Here is a 17,940-nt window from a genome sequence, read left to right on the forward strand (position 1 = left end):
AAAACTAACAAAAAACTAGCACATCTTTCTCTTTGAACGGAGCCTCTGGGAAAGCAGCTCTGGACAAAAGCTGATGCCCCCAGCCACCAGGAACTTACTGGGGAGCCACTGCCTCACCCTTGGCTTGGCGTTTCGGGGCAGGGCAAGCTGAGACGTCCTCTTCCCTCCCCGAGCCACAGCTGCTTGCTCATGGTTAGAATCAGTCATTAAGGCCCAGAGGATAAACAGGCCTCTGGGGACTGATTTCTACCAGCTTCACCTGGGACCTCCTACCACTTGCCCCAGGGTTTTCCAGCAACACCAGATGTCACCAAAAGCTGAGCTGCTTTAATCTCCACTTTTGTGGTTCCGCCTTGCGAAGACCCCAGGAACAGCACCTCACCCCAGGTTCCCTGCCTGGTGCTGGAAACCCTGGCTGTGCCGTGCACCTGGGCCCCTCTTGGCCAAGCTACCTCCACCTACCGAGGGAGCAGACCCGACTGGCTCACCTGAAAAATGTGTTATAAAGGAAACACTCAGGTAGACACCTTTACGCTCCAAGATCTTACTTCCTCTGTCTTCATCCGTGAGTGTGCGGAGAAGCTAGAAGCCAGATGGATGGATGAGCTGGTGTGCTGCTGTCTGTGGGTAACTGACAGTCTCTGAACTGGGCTGCTGAGTTACACTAGAGCAGCTGCAAGCGCTGAAAGCATCAGGAAGCCAGGCCTGTGCTCAGAGGCCACGTGCAGCTGAAAATCTGAATACATTACAGATCATGTCAGTTCCGTTCTTACTACATTTGTTTTGTAGGAAGGAGCAGCTTTTAGCAACTGAGGCCTCATCACTGGAGAGGACCACCAACAACACTGCTGCTTCCTGCAAATGCAAGGAGGGAACAGCGTGGGGAGAGATGTGGCTGCAGCAGGGTCTGGCCTCCCAGCCTCCTTTGCTTTTCTGATGGTCGGGGTACATCCTGACTGCAAGCCGGCAGTGGCTTGATTGGTTGGGTACCTCATCTCCTCTGATGTCAAAGGAGATTTGTTTTGGGGGGCCTGGGTCCTAGTCATGCCTCCTGTATCCCACTGCTAGCCTGTGTGGGTGACTTGTCTGTGTGAGGCCCGAGTGCCCAGCAATTCAGACTTGAGGCTGGCTGCGCCCCTCGGGCTGCACACTGCTCCCTACAGGCCTGGGGACGGAGGCATTCAAGAGATGGCACAATATTGATTAGAAACCCAACAGTCCCTTAAGTCCTACCCAGATCTAGTAACGATTCCTGACTTGGGAAGTACTGCAGAAGACCACGAGGGTGAGATACATCCAGGCCGAAAAATGAAGCATAGTTCCTTCTCTGTGTTCACACTTAAGGCGTACCTACAACATCCTGATGTCAGATTTCCCCCTGCAGAAGAAATCCCAGCCATAAAGTAGACCCAATATAAGACTTTCCTACATAGAAGCCTCTTGTTTCCTGGAAAATCTCTCCCTTCACACATGCACCGTTTGCTAATAATGAATAATCAGTAATTAATAGACAATAGCCATTTGTCCCCAAAGAATTTTCCCTTGAGCAGCCTGCCTGGAGGAAAGCAGTGGGTGCTCTTGTCCTGGTTGGTATCAGCAAGGAGGGACGTGCTCACTTCAACACAGCCACTTGCGGGTGAGTGGAAGATCCTGAACTCCGGGGGCCTGTGCTTGGTTCAGAGCAGCATCCAGAGGAAGCTGCAGGGGGCACTACTGAGCCTCCCACAGCGCACACGGTTCACCACCTCGGTGTTCAGGTCCTGGCCCCACCTGGCAAGCCTAGGCCTGCCGGGGGAGGGGACAGCAAACAGAACTATGGCCTGGCCAGCCGCCGCGCCTGCGGACTGCAGGGGCTGGACTGGGTGCTCGCTCAGGCCCCTCCCAGGACACTGCCATTCCAAGCCTCAGCACCTCTCCACGTGTAGTTTTCTCCCTAGGAGGGCCCTTTTGGGTCCAGCTGATCTGTTCCTGGACCATATTCTGTATCTCTAGCCCTGCAGAATTCAGTTTGCTGCCCTGAAACAAGGCAGCAGGAGGAGAGAACAGCTTCTTAGTGTCTTTAATTAGACAACAGGAAAAAACACAGTCTGGCTGAAAATTACCACTTAAAGCTTGGCTGATGCCAAAAAAGCAGTCCTGGCTCCCTGCGCTGGGATAAGTGAGAGCCGCTGGTTCCCAGGACACACTTGGGGTGAGGGGAGCAGGAAGAGAAGCTGGTTCTTAGTCGCCCTCTGGCCTTTACAGCTGCCCACTGAATATGCCAGTCCCAAATACGTACCCTTTTCCTTCAGCAGATCTTTATGGTTGGGGACAGGTAAAGACTCTCATCTCTGTTGTGAAAGTGGGTATAGAGCTGGACCTGGAAGTCATTGCGGTGAACACAAGTCTGGAACCCCAGGGTGGCATTTTTACAGCCACCATCCTCCCTCAACCTGCAGGGCATGGTTTCCCTTGCTCTGGCGAAAGCCCTTGAATATATCACAGCTGGTGTTTTAACCTGCTTCCAATTAGCAACAAGAATTTTAAGGTATTTTGGAGCTGCTTAGTGGGAATTAAGGAGCCACCCACTTCGTCTGCATCAATAACCTTTAAGATCTCCCACGCTATTGAGACGGCGTTCTCCACTCCCCCAGTGTTTCCTCCCCAGACCCCCACTATATAAATCGAAAGCACCTTTTTATTAAACCTTGCTATTGATCTCAGCTAACCTCCACGCTCTCTAAAGGGGGAATTCTGGTGTCAAGGGTCCAGTTGACATTAGTGGCAAGTAGTTCAAACAGCCCTCTGTGGGCCACAGAAAGATCACTAATGACCTAATTTTCTGCTGCAGCGACTTACGGGGACTCCTCACTGGACGCTGTTCCTTTTGATCCCGAAGATATGTAGCTGCTAAGAGACCACCTTTCCTCCACGGCCATCATGATACAGGGTACAGATAAGAAACCCTGCTTATCTTCCAAGTGAGGCTGACCTCACCTTGTCCCCACCCCTTCCCCAGCCCCAGCCCAGGGAGACACTGGCAGTGCTCCAGGGGCAGCCCCCTGCCCGAGGACAGAGCAAGGTCGGAGTCTCCAGCTACTCCCGTTCCTCACTGGGAGACCTGTGCAGGGCTCCCTGCGTTTCTCCAACTGCCTCCTCAGGATTCCGAGTGTGCGTTCCTTCGAAGGGGAGGAATGAGCACCTGTGTCCACAAGGATGTCTGTAACCTGAGAATCCACCCCCGGCAAGGGCCAGTCAAACCCGGAGAGATGGCAGCCAGAGCTCCAGTGGGGATCTGCCTGTGGCACCCTAATCCAAAGGAGCATCCCGGCTTCTGGAGGATTCGACAGATGATCACATCAGGGCTCTGTTCTTGAACATTCTGAAACATAGCTACCAAGTATCTGATGAAAGTCAAGAGGATCTTGTATGCCTCACCCCCTACTGCCCAGCCGGTAGAGCACAACACCCCAAGAAAAAGAGATTTTTGTTATTAAGAACAGGAAAGGCCAAGTGGTTGATAACGTCCAGAGATGCCTGTTTTATTTCTCACTAGGTGATTGCATTTCAGGCTGGTGACATCAAGTAACAGTCTAATTATCAACTAATTTTGTACCTCTGAACTACAGATCAACAATCCAGTTCGGCAAGGAGCGACCGTGTCAACAGCTAATCTGGGGGCTGGGTTTTCCAAATCAATGGTCTTGGTTGGCAGGATACTTTGAGTGGAGCCAAGGGCAAGGCCTGAGATTGTTTTAAAGACCCTGACACATGGCTGAGATAGGCTGAAACCCTGTGAATCCCTAGGTGAAGCCCTCCATCTCAAATCCTAAGGGCACAACTGTTATTTTCCTTTTGAGGTCAATTCAGCCTAAGCAAGGAGCCAAGCCAGGCCTTGCAGGGTGGGTCCAGGGCCTAGTTTTAGCTGACATTTCCTCTGCCTTTACTCCTACCTTAGGGCACAGCTCTTTCTCAGGTTCTTAGGAAAAGCTAGGCTTCCGGTAATTTCTTGTCTCTCTTTAGTTCTGCTTTGAAAAGAAGAGGGAACGCAGGGGTGACCCCGAGTGGGCACAGGCACCTCAGCAGAGCTCCCATGGCCCGGGCCCAGAGTAGGGCTGAGTCAGGCCTGCGCTGGTGAGTGGTGCTCCCCTTGGAACGCAGGGCCACTGCATCTTCTTGGGAAGATGTCCACGGGGAAGAATTTATTAACAAAATTCCAAGATAGTAGGGGCTGTTCATCTGAGGAGGCAGAAACTGGGAGAAGGTCAAGATTAAGGAAGAAAGAGCTAGAAGGAAGAAATAAGCAGCTCTTTCTTATCACATGCTAGGCGCCCCATCCAAGTAAGCAATTACTACATGGATCATTACTGTAGCTACTCTTAGTTCTCACCAGAAATGAACACAAGCTTCCTTTGAGAGCTGGAGACCCCCTGCCCAAGAACCAACTGACAAGCTGGCTTTCTCTCTCAGACCAAGTCACTGAGGAAGGGATGTTCTCACCAGCAGCTCAAAGCTGGGGCTGCCGCAGCTCCTCTCTGCTCCACCTGCACCTACGTGTGTCTGAGCCATCTCGGGCTCTGTGCGTGTGTGCTGCCACCTGAGGCAGAGCCAGAGCTCCGGTGCTCTGTCCCGTGGTGCCCGCTCGGCAGAGGACACCGGCACACAGCTCCCCAAGAGCCCGCAGCTGAGAGTGCACTCCAGTCCCTGCTCTGGCCGGGTGTGCCAGCCCCGTGAATCCCCAGCAGAGTCTCCAGGCACGGTGGGTTCTTCTGTTGCTGAGAGGATGCGCACCCAGGGTGCTAGCTGAGGAGTTAATGCAGAAAACAAGGCACCACAGAGAGGTTGGACACTTGAGTTGTGTGATTTGGGACACGCTGGAAAAGTCCAAGGGTGGAGGGAAGGGGGGGGGAGGAGGAGACTGAGTTTTAAATAACGTCCTGGGAAGCCAGAGCCCCACTAGATGGGCTCTGGTTTGAGCTTTTCTGCTAGGAAGTCATTCACAAAGGCCTCCACAATGGCGGGGGTGATCTCCTCCACGTCCATCACGTACTTGGCCCGGGCTGACATGTCCAGAATGGTGAGCAAAGGGGCAGCCTCGGGCAGGTTGGTATAATCTCGCAGGGAGTCGGTCATGTCATCCTGGAAGTCACCAGAGGGAGAGAAAACCAGTCAGTTTTCTAGAAAGGGTTCCTCAGATGCCCTAGATGGCATGGAATGCAACCACTCCATCGTCCTGGGGAAGCGGGCCACCCTCCCGAAAAGATGGGCACTCAGAAGGGGAGCAGGGGACCCTGTCCTGCCTTGGGGAGGGGGGGAGGCTGGTTCACAAAATTCTGTCTCTGCATCACTCGAAACCCCAGGCAAGTCATCTTTCTTTATTAACATGAAAGCAACTTCTTGTGAAAACGTGATGGCCTTTGATTACTTACTTTTGCAGTCAACTCTCAATTATCTGCAGCTCCCCTGTGGATTGCTGGAGGCCAGTCTGGACTTTACTTTTGCAAGGTTTTAAACAGAAACAGCCCACTGCCCCCACCTCCGTAGCTTCGGGGGTTGGGGGGCTGGACCTGCACAGCCAGGGCTCCTGAAGTACTGCAGGCTTACACGGGTCACTATTTATCCCGCATTCCCAGTGACCGTTCTGATGAACGTCCCTTGTGTTAGATGTAGCTTTATTAAGCATAGAGGCAGACACAGAAATCCAAAGACAAGGAGAAAGATTTGTGAGGGAGCAACCATTTGAGGTTACCTTTCATGCTGCTGAGAACAGAAAACGGACCCTATATACCCAGCCCCAGGCTGTCTCGCTATAAAACATGCAAAACTCTCACTGGATGAAAAGGCCTTGAGGAGCCCTACAGAAAGAGGGCTTGGGGGGTATTCCTGGCGTTCGGCGCTGGTGAGCAGGAGGCTCACCAGTTTCTGAGACAAAAACCATTTCTTTCTACAAGGGCAAGTCTTCAGGAAAGATTACTAGTGATTGTCCTTCTTGCCGCACCCTATAAACAGCACACACTCCCCAGCTAGGCGGCTGGGTGATTCAGCATCCCTGGCACTGTTCACCCAGTGCAGGCCCTCCATTTGGGTTAATAAACAACCTTCATGATAAACAAGGGAGACACCTGGACACATACCAAACATCAAATTCCCATTAGGAGGCCCAGGCCAAGCCCGGCGCTGCTCTGCCTCCCCTTCTCTCTCCCTCTGACCAAACCCAGGGAGATGAATTTTATTGTCTGTTAAGGCTTCAGAAGGGACGACTTCTGCCTGCTAGAGAGGACACAATCAAGACAAAGGAGGGACCCCTTAGCCCTGGGAGGAGTGTGAGGGGCTGGAGTCTGGGGCTCAGAGGCACTCAGTTGGTACCTGACCTTCCAGCACCCAGCCCCCTTCCAGGCTTCCTTGCTTCTGAGGTCAGAGAACTGGACCAAGAGAGCTGCCAAGTCCAGGAGCCCAGATGAGGAGCATGGGAAGGTGGGTGGGGACTGGAGCAGTGGATGACCCTGGTCCTCTGTCCGACTTCCTGGTCCAGGCATCCTGTGCTCCAGGCCGGGCCGGCCCGCCTGTGGGACCACCTGGACAGAGGGGGTGAGAGCACCGCTTCTGGGGTCACTACTGATCTCACGTTCACTCCTCTCTCTGCCACCCACTTAACGTGGGCCTTTGGCAAGAAATTTCTCAGAGCCCAGGTATCCTAAATCCTGTAAAATGGATTCAGTAATGGCTCACATGGGCCTCTGCGAGGGGTGAGAGCCGGCCAGCACGCACAGCCCAGCCGGCCAGACTCGGAGCAGTCTGACCCTCTCCGAGCCTCACGTTCCCCCACCTGTGAAACATAATGATGCCATTCCCGCCGAGAGGTGAGTATGTGGGTGGTGCAGGTAAGGCATGTGGCACGGGGCCTGGCTGTAGGAAACCTGCCGGCTTCATTTCTAAAGTGGCCCCTGGAGCCCTCCAGCCCCGCTTCCGCCCCGGCTCAGCCCTTTCTCCTTTGCACTCATCTTTTCTCTCCCAGCCATTTGGAAGGAGTTAAGAGTTTAATACATTCAGAGCCGCTTTCATTCGTGCTTTGTGTTGGGTGGGCTTGCCCCCAAGGCAGGGCCCTGTGAACCTGCTTTGTTCCCTTCACCCCACAGCTGAGCAGGGCGACTTCAGCTGCCTTCGAGGGCCCACCGAGCTGCGGTGGCTATTGAGGTGATGAATGGGTGGTTCAGGGTGTCTGGCTGCCTCTGCGTCGCCTGGGATCCAAACACAGCGTGAAATGGGCATGGGGCTCTGACCAACTGGAGGTATAGATGGGAGGAAGGAGGGCAGGGGGCTTCAAAAAGTGTATCTGTCAATAACTGGCTTAGGCGGGGCCAGGGGAGGTGGTGGAGCATGCGTGGAGCGGGGCTCGGGGGCTGGGGGCTGAGGTGGAGTGGTGCTAGATTCCGTCCCCCACCACTGTGGGACACGCTGCGGGACCGGGGCTCCCACACCTGCAGTAAGGGCAGGCACCTGCGGGGGAGGCAGGCCAGCTAAGGGGCCCGGCTGTGTGCCCCGTGGAAAGTGTTCTGCTCCGCCAGAGGCCCTGGGGGGACAGGCCTCGGGTGGAAGAAACAGGGATGCCAGCGACCTCGGCATTCTCCATGGGCTGGCTGGATACCTGCAGGTCTGGGTGGTGGCCCTCTGACTGGGATCCTGGAAGGGGAAGAGCCCACTTTGCAGGCCAGTGTAGGGATACTGCCAAGCAGACACTTTATAAAGCATCAAGAGCCTGGTTTAGACCCAGCTGAGAGGAAGTAAGTATTGATCATGATCTTTGGGGCCCCCCAGCAGCCTGGGTGGGAGCAGCCTGGCTGCAAGACAGGGACTCTGTCCTGGGAGGGCATCCTGCTGCTCCGAGGCCGCTGAGCCAGAGATGGGAAGAAGGAGGCAGCAGGGTGTGGAATTGGTTTTCCATGACTGACGACACATGTACCTTTTCATGCTACGTTTGTCTGTGGGCTCTCCTAGAAGCACCATCACCCCAGACCCCTGGCCCTTTCAAACATCCCCAAGGGCCACATCACTTGTGTTCTAAAAGTCGGCCAGCTGGGCCAGCCCCAGGGCCAGACCCCGGAGGCACTCACCTCCCCCGCCACAAAGAACAGGAGCGGCGCCTCCTCCTCTTTGGCTTTGTACTTGGCAATGATTTTCTCAGCTATTGGCTGGATCAGCTGCTTGGCCGCCTCAGACTCCCCGTCATCCTCAGAATCTGTGATGGGGGAGAGAACGACACAAAAAGGCACTGGCTTGTCACTCAGACGGAGTGGTGCCCCCTGAGGGAGCCTGGGTCCAGGGCCCAACACATCCACCTGGGCAGCCCCTGAATGGAAAAAAGGCCTCCTCCTGGACACTGGCCTGGCTTCCTGGAAGTACAAGGGTGTGTCTGCATGCACAGGGCAGCTTGCTTGCTGCTCTCCCACACAGGGCTGTCCTGCACCAAGCCCCCAGGGAAAACTCACTTCGCCGAGTAGCACTAATGCCCAGGCAAACACAACTTTTCTCACTGAACTTTTCACAAACCCACCTTGGAGGCTGGGCTTCCCCTAAGCCAGGAACAACCTGAGGGCCCGCAGTTTTTCTCTCAAGTCACAGAATGAAATGCCGTGACCTCAGATCTCTGACTTCCTGATGGAAACAACAGAACTGGTGGTGGTAGTGGTGGGTGAGGACTGTGGTTCGGTCAGCAGCTTTGGTGGCAGTTGGGAAGCACCAGGGCACTGGAAAGCCAGCTTCATAGCTGGCAATGTGACTTGCTTGGGAGGGGACAGGCTGACTGCGGGGGAGAACCCCAGACTGGGCTCCCAGAGCCCACTTTGGGCAGCTCTTGCCTCCAGTGAGACAGCAGCATGGGAGCAGCTCACCCCTGCTGAACCTGTAACCAAGAGCAAGTGCAAAGCAGGGGAGGGGAGAGCAGGTGCCTGCAAAGGACCACTACCCAGAAACACCACACCGTCCAGGAGGCCCGGTGCGCAGGCTCAGCATTATACACTCTAAATCCACATCTAATTACTCGGTGATACTAGGAACTCGCTTCGCCTCTCTGAGACTCGGTTTCCACATCTGCAGATGGCCGGTGAGGCTCCCAATTGTCTCTCAGTTCAGAACTGTTTCCCAGGGTCCCAGGATGTGGGTGTGCAAGCCTGCAGCAGGCAGGAAAGCCCTAAGGTGAATGATTCCCCAAGGCCATCACTCCCCAGCAGCCTCTGTCCTCCAAGCACAGGGCCAGCCTGCAAGTCAGTCTGCTTAAGAATTCCCTTGAGTCTGCACACTGGCACCCCTCCTGGGGGCCCTCAAACCAAACCTGTAGAGGATGGGGGTCGGAAGCTGTGTGCAGTGAGGTGCCTACAGTGGCAGCTCAGCCAAGACCCATGATCCTGGGACCCAGATATATTCTGAGTCAGAACTGAGCAACAAGTCCCAAGGCAGAGGGTGAGATGGCCCTTGGGCAGCAGCCGCTCCATTTGCAGAAGGAAACTTAAGGGCCACCCCGTGCGCCTGCAAGGATCCTGGAGTGGATGTTCCTCTGTCCTCCTGCCTGAGTGGGTGCCAGAGTGGGAGAGAGGGGGAGACTGAGGGACATGGCCCCGGAGAGGCCACCCTGGGGCCGCTCATCAGAGCACAGGTGAGCAGGAGCAGCAGCTGGGGGTGCGCCCTGGCCTAAGGAGGCCCAGCCCCCCACAGCTGCTGTGCTGCGGCCCAGCCTCCAACAATGGGTCTGTTCATCAGGGGGCCAAGGGCCCCCTCCCAGCCTGACCTCTCCTTCCCAGCTGGCAGCCAGAACAGCCAGGAGGGAAAGCACAGCAGCAGCTTCCATAACACCTCCCACGGGGTGGGTTGGGGGGGAGAACCATGAATAAATCACCGGGGTCAAAGGCACGGCTGAGCTGCCAGGGCAGACAAAGGCCCTGGCTCTGCACAGAAAGAAAGCTGCAGGGACAGATCCCAGACCCTCCCCCCACCCCGGAGCTCTGCCCTCCCTGTCCCACCCTGGGGCTCCCACTGAGCTTCATACCTACAAAAAGGACAAGGCAGGGGCCCTCGTTGAGCTGCACAGCGTTGGAGTCGGAGAGCTCCAGCACGGGCTTGGGGTGCCATGGGAAGCCTCTGCAGTCCTCATCGTTCAGCACCTCCACCCGCCCCTGCCGCGTGATCACCTCGCCCTGCGGGTCCAGCACTATGAGGGTGGGGATGCCTGCAAGAGACAGAGCGAGCTTGGCCAGGGCCCACCCACAGCCCACAGGACAGCCCCCACAGAAACACAGTTTCAGTCAGAGAGCCCTGGGATGGAATCCAGGCTCAGGCTCTTGAAGAGCCACGGAACCCCCTTGGGTCCACAGGTTACTTCTCCATGGAACCCGACCTTTCTGCGCCCCAGTATCTCCAGGGCCACGTGGTGAGTGCACTGCAGGTCTACCTCACCCACTAGGTAAAGATCAACGGGGCTGTCCATTTAAGAACTCAGCACAGGGTCTCGGCACACAGAAACAGTTGAGAAATTCTGAAGAGATTCCCCCACCTGCAGGGAGTCTAAACTTAGCGAGGTGGCATGAACACACACTCTCCCGCAGTGTACTCACTATAGTGCACAGACCAGTACAGATCAACAAGCAGGGGGGCCCAGCATGTGTAGGTGCAGGGGGCCTGTGGAGCGAGGGGCCTGGGGCAGGGGCTGCTGCAGGAGAACAGGAAGAGGACAGCTGGCCGCCAGTGAGTCAGTGCCCCCCCACCCCCCCCACCCCGTCGCCAGCCCTGCTGCCTGGGGAGGTTCCAGTCCCCTCTCTGAGGGGGGCAGTCCCTAAGGGAACACACTGATGGCAGTGCTGCCACCCTCACGTTAGAGTCCTGGGCTGGGGTAAAAATGCAACACAAAGCTCCCCACCAGGCACAGCCCCCCCCATAAAGCCTCCAGTGGAAAATCAGAGGAGACCCCCATCCTGGACTACAGTTGCACTGGGGTCTTCCACCTCCCTGCTCTTTGCACCCCACTCCCCGCTGCTTCTCCTCCACCAGGGCTACCCCCCAGCCAACCGCAGCCCACAGAGGCAGCCTCAGCCTTGCCCTCCAGGGACACCTGTCTCTCCACTGGCAGCTGGTCCCCCTCCCCCCTTGCACTAAACAGCCACCTCCCCTCTGGACCTGACCTGAGCTTTAATTTTATATGTGCCAGTGAAAGCCAGAGCAATTTAATATTTATAGATTCCACAGTGTTCAGTTGGTAATTTGCTCCACTGACATTTTACTTCTCTGTTGGGGGGGATGCTGAGGTACCAGAAATACAGCCCTGGAAGTTTGTAACCTGTGTGGTGGCTAGGGCATCGGGTGTGCTGTGGTGGGCCTACCTTCAAAAGGAAAAATGAGTCCATTCTGTTCACACCTACGAGAAGAAGTGGCCTGGAGTGGTAGGGTACAGGGCCAGAGAGAAGCGGGCTCCGGGGACTGCCCCTCCCACAGCACACGTCACACACAAATGCACGCAGCCGCAGCCCACACTGTTCGGGCGTTCAGAATGTGCCCAGAGCTGTCCAGGCCTCAAGTCGTGTGTTTGAGCCCAGGAGACTCAGGGCATTTCCAGACCCATCTTCACAGCTGCACGTTAACCCCCAGAGGCCTGGGGCTCCGATCCAGTGGGTCCCCATCCTGGATTGGGCTGGGCTTGAGTCAGCAGCCTGAAGGGAGCTGGAGCCTGGACAGGCCACCCAGCTGCAGACGAATGCCTCCCCGGTGCCATAACCCAATCTCAAAGATGTTTTGACCAAGTTTTTTAATCAGTTTCTGAAACTGGGCAATTTCGAGCATTGTGTTAAACCAGGGCCGGCCCGCAGCTATGATTAGTCATAGCAGCAGGCCTGCTTGTAGCCCAGATGTGGGACGCGGAGTCGGTCCGCAGGACAAGCAGGCATGGAGGGCAGAGAAGCCCACTTTCCGGTTTGGTGCCGCAGTTTCTTCAAGTGGCTACTCACAGGGGCCTTCTTTGTTACCATAGCTGTGGCCTCTCTCCGGTCCTTGCGGGTGGGGTCCAGGACAACGGGGCAGGGACACGGAGCCCCCCGCTGGCTGTGGCAGAGTCCCCAGTTGATTCCACTGAGGAACAGCTCCCCTGGGCCCCAGGTCTCCCCACCTTCCCCATGGCTATGCAGAAGCGAAGTCCCCCTTGTATTTGGTGCTTTGAGCACCGAAACCATGTCTGGGAGCCCAAGATGACCAGGCACAAGTGACCAGTGATTTGGTACAATAACCAGTCAGACTGCAATCCAGAGAAGCCCATTTCTGGCACACAAGACAGGTGAAGAGAATTGACAAGCACTGGGCCAGGCCGCCTTCCCATCACCCGAACTCGGGTCAGCTTGGCCATGGAGCCCTAGGTGTGGAGTCCCTCCAGGGATGAACCAGAGGGAGAGAGATCTGCTCTGTGCTCCGCATGGCACCTGGGACCCCACTCACCCCGGGAAGTATGATTATCCTCCTTCTATGGATGGTCAAGTTACCCACTCAAGCTCATCCGGCCAGTAAGTGGGACAGGAGCCCTGGTCTGCCTGTTGGAAAAGATGCTGCTCTTTCTACAAGGCCAACCACTGGCAGGCACTCTCACAGCCCCTAGGTTGGGGCTGTGTCCCCAGGGAGAAGCCAGGCAGGGAGCCCTGCATCTGAACGTCCTGTACCACCCGCTCCCTATTCTCTGAGGCTGCGGGAAAGGAGGCTGAGATACAATCACCTCTCCCCTTTTCTCCCCCATCATGCATTCCCTGTGCCCCGCTCCCTTGAAGCAGGTTCCCCGAAGCAGAGACTTCTAAGGAAAAAATAGGGCAGAGCCTCCAATGGGAAACTTGAAGGGAATGGGACATTTCTAATCGATGCCTTTGTACAAAATAACTTCCACACCAGCAAGGGGCTGCTCTGAAGGGAATGAAAAAGGAGCAGTTCATCTCTGCTTCCCTTGAACTTGGTGTTTCCCGGCTGGGATGGTGGGGATGGTGAGGATGGTAGGGGAAGGTGTACAGGGAGAATTCTAAGGAAGATCTAGGCAAGTCACTTAACTTCTCAGGGCCTCGTCCACAGTCACATGGGGTAGTGATAGTTTCCTATCTTCTTTGGGTGTTGGGTAGAACAAACAAGACGACAAGTCTAAATGCTCTTTAGCAGAGAATCTGGTGTACGTAGGTAATCCGTCAATAGGAGCTCTTATTGCAAATGACTTCATTATTATTATTATTTTTGTCATCCTGAAGTTGATTATTTGGCTTTTAAGAGGGTATAGAAGACTGGGGCCTGGCTCTAGGGAGATAAACAGAAACCTCCACACTGGCTGGAGAGAGTGAGCTAAGGAAACAGGGCACAGAGACCCCACCGACACTGCAGGAGGGTCCAGGGACAGGGTGATGTCTGCCACATGTGGGGTTGGTATTCTTCTACTTACACGGTCCCCAGCTTAACCTCTGGGCATAAGACACATCCTCTGCGCTCCTAGAGCCGCAAGCCCCTGCCCTGGGGAGCTCGGGCAGACCACAGCAGTGCCTCGGAACCCCCTTCCCCATCTCCCTCAAAGCCCAGAGAAGTGGGGAGGGTATAGCTCGGTGGTAAAGCACATGCTTAGCATGCATGAGGTCATGGGTTTGATCCCCAGTGCCTCCACTAAATTAATAATAATAATAATAATAAGCCTAACTACCCCCCAAAAAAAATTAAAAAAAAAATCAAACCTAGAGAAGAAAGAACAAGGCCCAAGAAGCTGACTGCAAACTGTTTCCTCCTGAGAGGAGCCAACTTATGAGTATTTAAAACAGTGCCAAAGCCACGTGTGCTAAGACTGGTTGCTTTTCTACTGCCAAGGAAGGAGGGCATTTTGAAGGAGGGGGTGGGGGTGGGTGGGGAGACACTCAAGCCATCCAGCGCCCTAGGGCGGGGTGCGGACAGGAGCTGAGCAGGGCTGTAACCCAACTTTCTTTCTCTGTTTCTCGGTGGCAGTGTGATGGCAAAGACTGCTGGGGGTAGGGAAGAGAAAAGAGATCAAAAGCAGACCCCAGGACAGGAAGAACAGGTCCGGGCACGAGGCAGGGCAGCGTCATCCGCGGTCACAGAAACAAATGGTCATTATGAAGACTAGCAAGATGGGAAACGTCTGTAACATATGGTTAAACATAAAATACAGAATGCGCAGTGCTACGTGTACACTTACAACGATGCAGAAATATGCTTGCAGACAGAGACCAAAAAAGACTCAGAAAAGTGAAAACAGTTGCGTTAGGAAGGCAGGAATGTGAGTGAGAGATACGTAGTTGAGTTTTCTTAAATGGTGTCATGGTAGATGTATTCACATAGAATAAAAATCAAACGAGAACCGCGGGGCAGTAGGGGTGGGGTGACAGATACAAACCACGCCTTGGCCATGTCATCACATCCCTCCTTCTCCCCTTTCTGTCTCCCCCAGACCTTGCCCTTGCAGGGAGAGCTAAGGAAAGGAAGGTGGCAGTGGGTTTGGATGGTGATGCTCAGAGAAAACCAAGGGAGGTCAAAGGGATGAGTCTAGGTGCCCTTGGACCTGGCCAGCAGGCCCGCATGCCTGCATCAGGAGACATAAAGAAGATATTTAAAATGGCCACATTCTCGTAGTACAGAAAAACCAGAAACAAACAAGTGTCCACCAACAGTGGACCAGAGAAACAGACTGGTTTCAACGAAGCTCTTCATGGCACTGAAAAGAAAGAGACCAGATCTAAATATTAACAAGGACAAACCTCAAAAACGTCGTATTTAGAAAAGCACATTGTAGAATGACATGGCACGTCAGCACTTCAGCTTGCTTCTAAAAACACAGCCAGCACGACTATGTATTATTCATGGATTCCTATAAACGCAGTAAACGTACTAAAACAGAGGAGGAAGATGCACACTCAATGGATGGTGGTGTCATCACCCCCCGCCCCACCCCGCAGAGGAGCCAAAGGAGCCCCGGCTTTGTCTGTACTTAATGCACCCGTTTGTTTCTATTTTAAATACCTGAAGCGAAAGTGTCAAATTCTAGGCGGTGGCCGCATGGGTGTTTGTTACATTATTCTTTGTCCTTTCCTATTTTTCTCTTTTTTTATGTTCTCAAAATGAAACAAGGGGAGCAGAAGACTGCACTGAGGCTGTCCTGAAGGTCCCGAGGAGTCCCCAGGCCCACGGGGCCAGCTCCACACAGCCTGCACCAGCCCTTTAAATTTGCCTTAAAAATCTGCCTATGGAAAACACCAGCATTGGCCCCTCGCCCTCCACTGATTGAGAAACAATCACCAAATGTTCGTATAGAAAACAGACTCTGCCTCAAGTGCGTTTTTTGAAAGGGGTAGGGAAGAGGGCAAAGGAGGGAAAAGAGGGAGTTGAATGGTGGGAAGTGAATGAGGAAGGCAGGGAAACAGGAAAAGGAGAAGGAAAAGCCAGGATGTGAGGATAAGGAACCAGAGGGCCACAGAGAAACAGAAGAGAAACAGATCCCAGGAAAGCAATCAGCCCTCACACCACTGCCTCCCAGGCCCTCCCGGTGATGGGGCCACCGTCCATTCCAGGACCGTTTGGGGGCCCCAAAGGGTGGGGTGGGGGAGGGGAGAGGAACCATACCAGCGAGGGCCCCTAACCCAGGAGAGAAGGGGCTCTGAGCCTCCCCGCAAAGAACATGGTGTTCTCTGACAGCCAGCATCAGACAATGGCTAATAGGATTTGCCTTTTGCCAAGTGGATCTAAACCCTTCCCCTTAGAAAGGCATTTTTCAACAGCGTATAGGGCTAATCTCCCAGTATGCAGCAAGTGCTGGGAGGAGAGAGGCCAATCCAGCAACTCCCAAGACAAAAGAAGAGGATGGAGCCAAATGCCAGGGTCTCAGTGAACTCAGGAGGCCCTGTGAAGACCACTGGTTAGCACAGCCTGGGCTTAGCCCAAAGTCCAGAGCACCCAAGGGAACCAGCGATAAGCCTGGGAGCAGATTCCTCCCTAAGCCTTGGGAGTGTATCCAAAACTTGTGTGGAACCTTGCAGAGCTTATGAGCTCTCCTTAAGAGACTGCTGTTTTGTATCCACTCTGCTACCAAGAGCCTTAGAAGCATCTCATAGAACATAGGGAGGGTAGAGAACCCCCACCCCCACCCCCACCATACTGGCTATGCATAATGTAGACCATCTTTTGGTAATTTACTGCTTTCGGGTGACCCCAGGTCCTTAGCACTGACCACCAAGAGTATGACCTGCATCTGGCTGGCCTCTACACCCAAGAAAGGGCAATCCCCTTCCTTAGAGAGGAGAAAACTGTGCTCCACGGAGGACTTTTGCTTGGAAAGAAGCCGCCTCCATGTGGAGAGACCGCCTGACTGAGCAGGGCGGCTGCATAAGGCCCAGCAGCCGGCTCTCCTCTCTGGGACAAGTCCAGTCTTCTAAGCCCTCATACCAAATGGTACTTGTTTGACCAATACCTTTTAGTTCTTTAAAAGACATCATCCTACTCTGCTCTTTAGTTATTTCCCAATGTAAATTTCATCTTGTCCACTCAAGGGCAGCACTGGGATACCTTTCTGGTTTCCTATTTCCCACCGAGTTCAGTATACACTATAGTGGTTAGCTGGAGCTCAAGAAATAGAATCCTATGCATTAAAATCTACTCCACCTTTTTTCCAAAAAGAATCTGAAGCAGCTTAAAAAGTGAACAGTACAAACCAACAAAAATAGGTGAAAACATCCCCTGAAAGGAAAACAAAGAAGGAAGAGAAAACGACGCTAGGGTGGTCAAGGGCTGGCACAGAAATGGTCGGCTTCGCAAAACTGCTAAAGGTGGTTACAAGGTCAGCAAATACTTGCTGAATGAATGAATGAGTGAATGGAGAGACATCAAGTTTTACTTATCCCCACCAAGTGGCAACTCAACCCTCTGCTCAGTACCACTGGCCTGGGGTCATCCTGACACTCATCTCGAGAAAGGAACTGTGAGTACAGAATCCACGTTATCCTATTAATGCTCTCGGCAACTCTGTGGCAGATTTATCATCTGCAATTTGCAGATGAGGAAACCAAGGCCCAAAGAGCCTGAGTGAATGGAATCAAGTCTGTCTGACAGTAAAACCCTCGGGCTAGGGTTCTGGCCAAGTCACCTGGGGGCATGCGCTCCGTAGCCCAGTCACGTCAGAACCCACTAGGCCGGGTGGTAAGAAGTAGCTGTCTCACCTGCACAAGCTCTTTTTTTTTTTTTTAATGGCTTTAATGAGGTATAATTTACATACCATAAAGTCTACCACATATTTTTAAGATGGTAAAGAATGTGAACATTCATGGAAATAAAGGTGTTCTTTTCCCTCTAGAATAAGAGCAAAAGAGGTGGTGAGCCCGGGTGAGCGGGATTCCAAGGAGCCGGAGTCAGGGACGCCTACCTTGGATTCCGTACAGACGGTTGAGGCGCGACCGCCGGGCCTCGTCGGTGTAGGGGACGGCGAGCCACGGCATCTCGCTGAAGTACTGTTTGAAGGAGTCCTCTGACCTACAGAGACACACACGGAGACAAGGCTCTGTTACCCCCACGGCACCGGCCCTGGGTCCTCCCCGCCTCCTACCCGGTGGTGCCCAGGGCCCTGCAGATGCCGGGGCCTCTAATCACTGTGCTCCTTGGACACCGGGCTATGGGAAGGCGTTACCCTACCTGGTCCCGTGTACCCCAAAGCAAAACTCTGCACAATAGGCGGATGCCCAATGGAAATGCCAGGCTATCCCAACAGCCCGCTCCTCTGCATCCACCCGTAACTTACCATTTTCAACATGGACAGGTCTTACTTTTATAAGGAGCCTGGGTGCTCAGCACTACATTCCCCGTGATGCTTCTAATTTGTGCACGTGACGGTGATGGGTATAGGACTACACTTTTAACCAAGTATAAATAATTTCACATCTAAGGAATTCTAGGAATGATTAATCTAATCAAGTG

General features: G+C 54.0%; 2 protein-coding genes across 2 annotated transcripts in view; one reads left to right on the plus strand and one right to left on the minus strand.

Annotated features, from left to right (window-relative positions):
- MRM3 (mitochondrial rRNA methyltransferase 3) overlaps positions 1-3,505 on the plus strand; it is an 11,911-nt gene extending 8,406 nt beyond the window's left edge. Inside the window, exon 5 of the mRNA XM_031685370.2 lies at positions 2,831-3,505. Within this exon, the coding sequence (XP_031541230.2) occupies positions 2,831-2,893 (63 nt within the window). The 3' untranslated portion in view covers positions 2,894-3,505. The remainder of the gene's footprint in view (positions 1-2,830) is intronic.
- NXN (nucleoredoxin) overlaps positions 3,501-17,940 on the minus strand; it is a 126,939-nt gene continuing 112,499 nt past the window's right edge. Inside the window, exons 5-8 of the mRNA XM_072939090.1 lie at positions 17,393-17,499; positions 10,019-10,198; positions 8,091-8,215; positions 3,501-5,118 (exon numbers count right to left, since the gene is read on the minus strand). Coding sequence (XP_072795191.1) covers positions 4,936-5,118; positions 8,091-8,215; positions 10,019-10,198; positions 17,393-17,499 — 595 coding nt within the window. The 3' untranslated portion in view covers positions 3,501-4,935. The remainder of the gene's footprint in view (positions 5,119-8,090; positions 8,216-10,018; positions 10,199-17,392; positions 17,500-17,940) is intronic.

This window comes from Vicugna pacos, chromosome 16 (genome assembly GCF_048564905.1).
Source record: "Vicugna pacos chromosome 16, VicPac4, whole genome shotgun sequence".
Lineage (NCBI taxonomy): Eukaryota > Metazoa > Chordata > Mammalia > Artiodactyla > Camelidae > Vicugna > Vicugna pacos.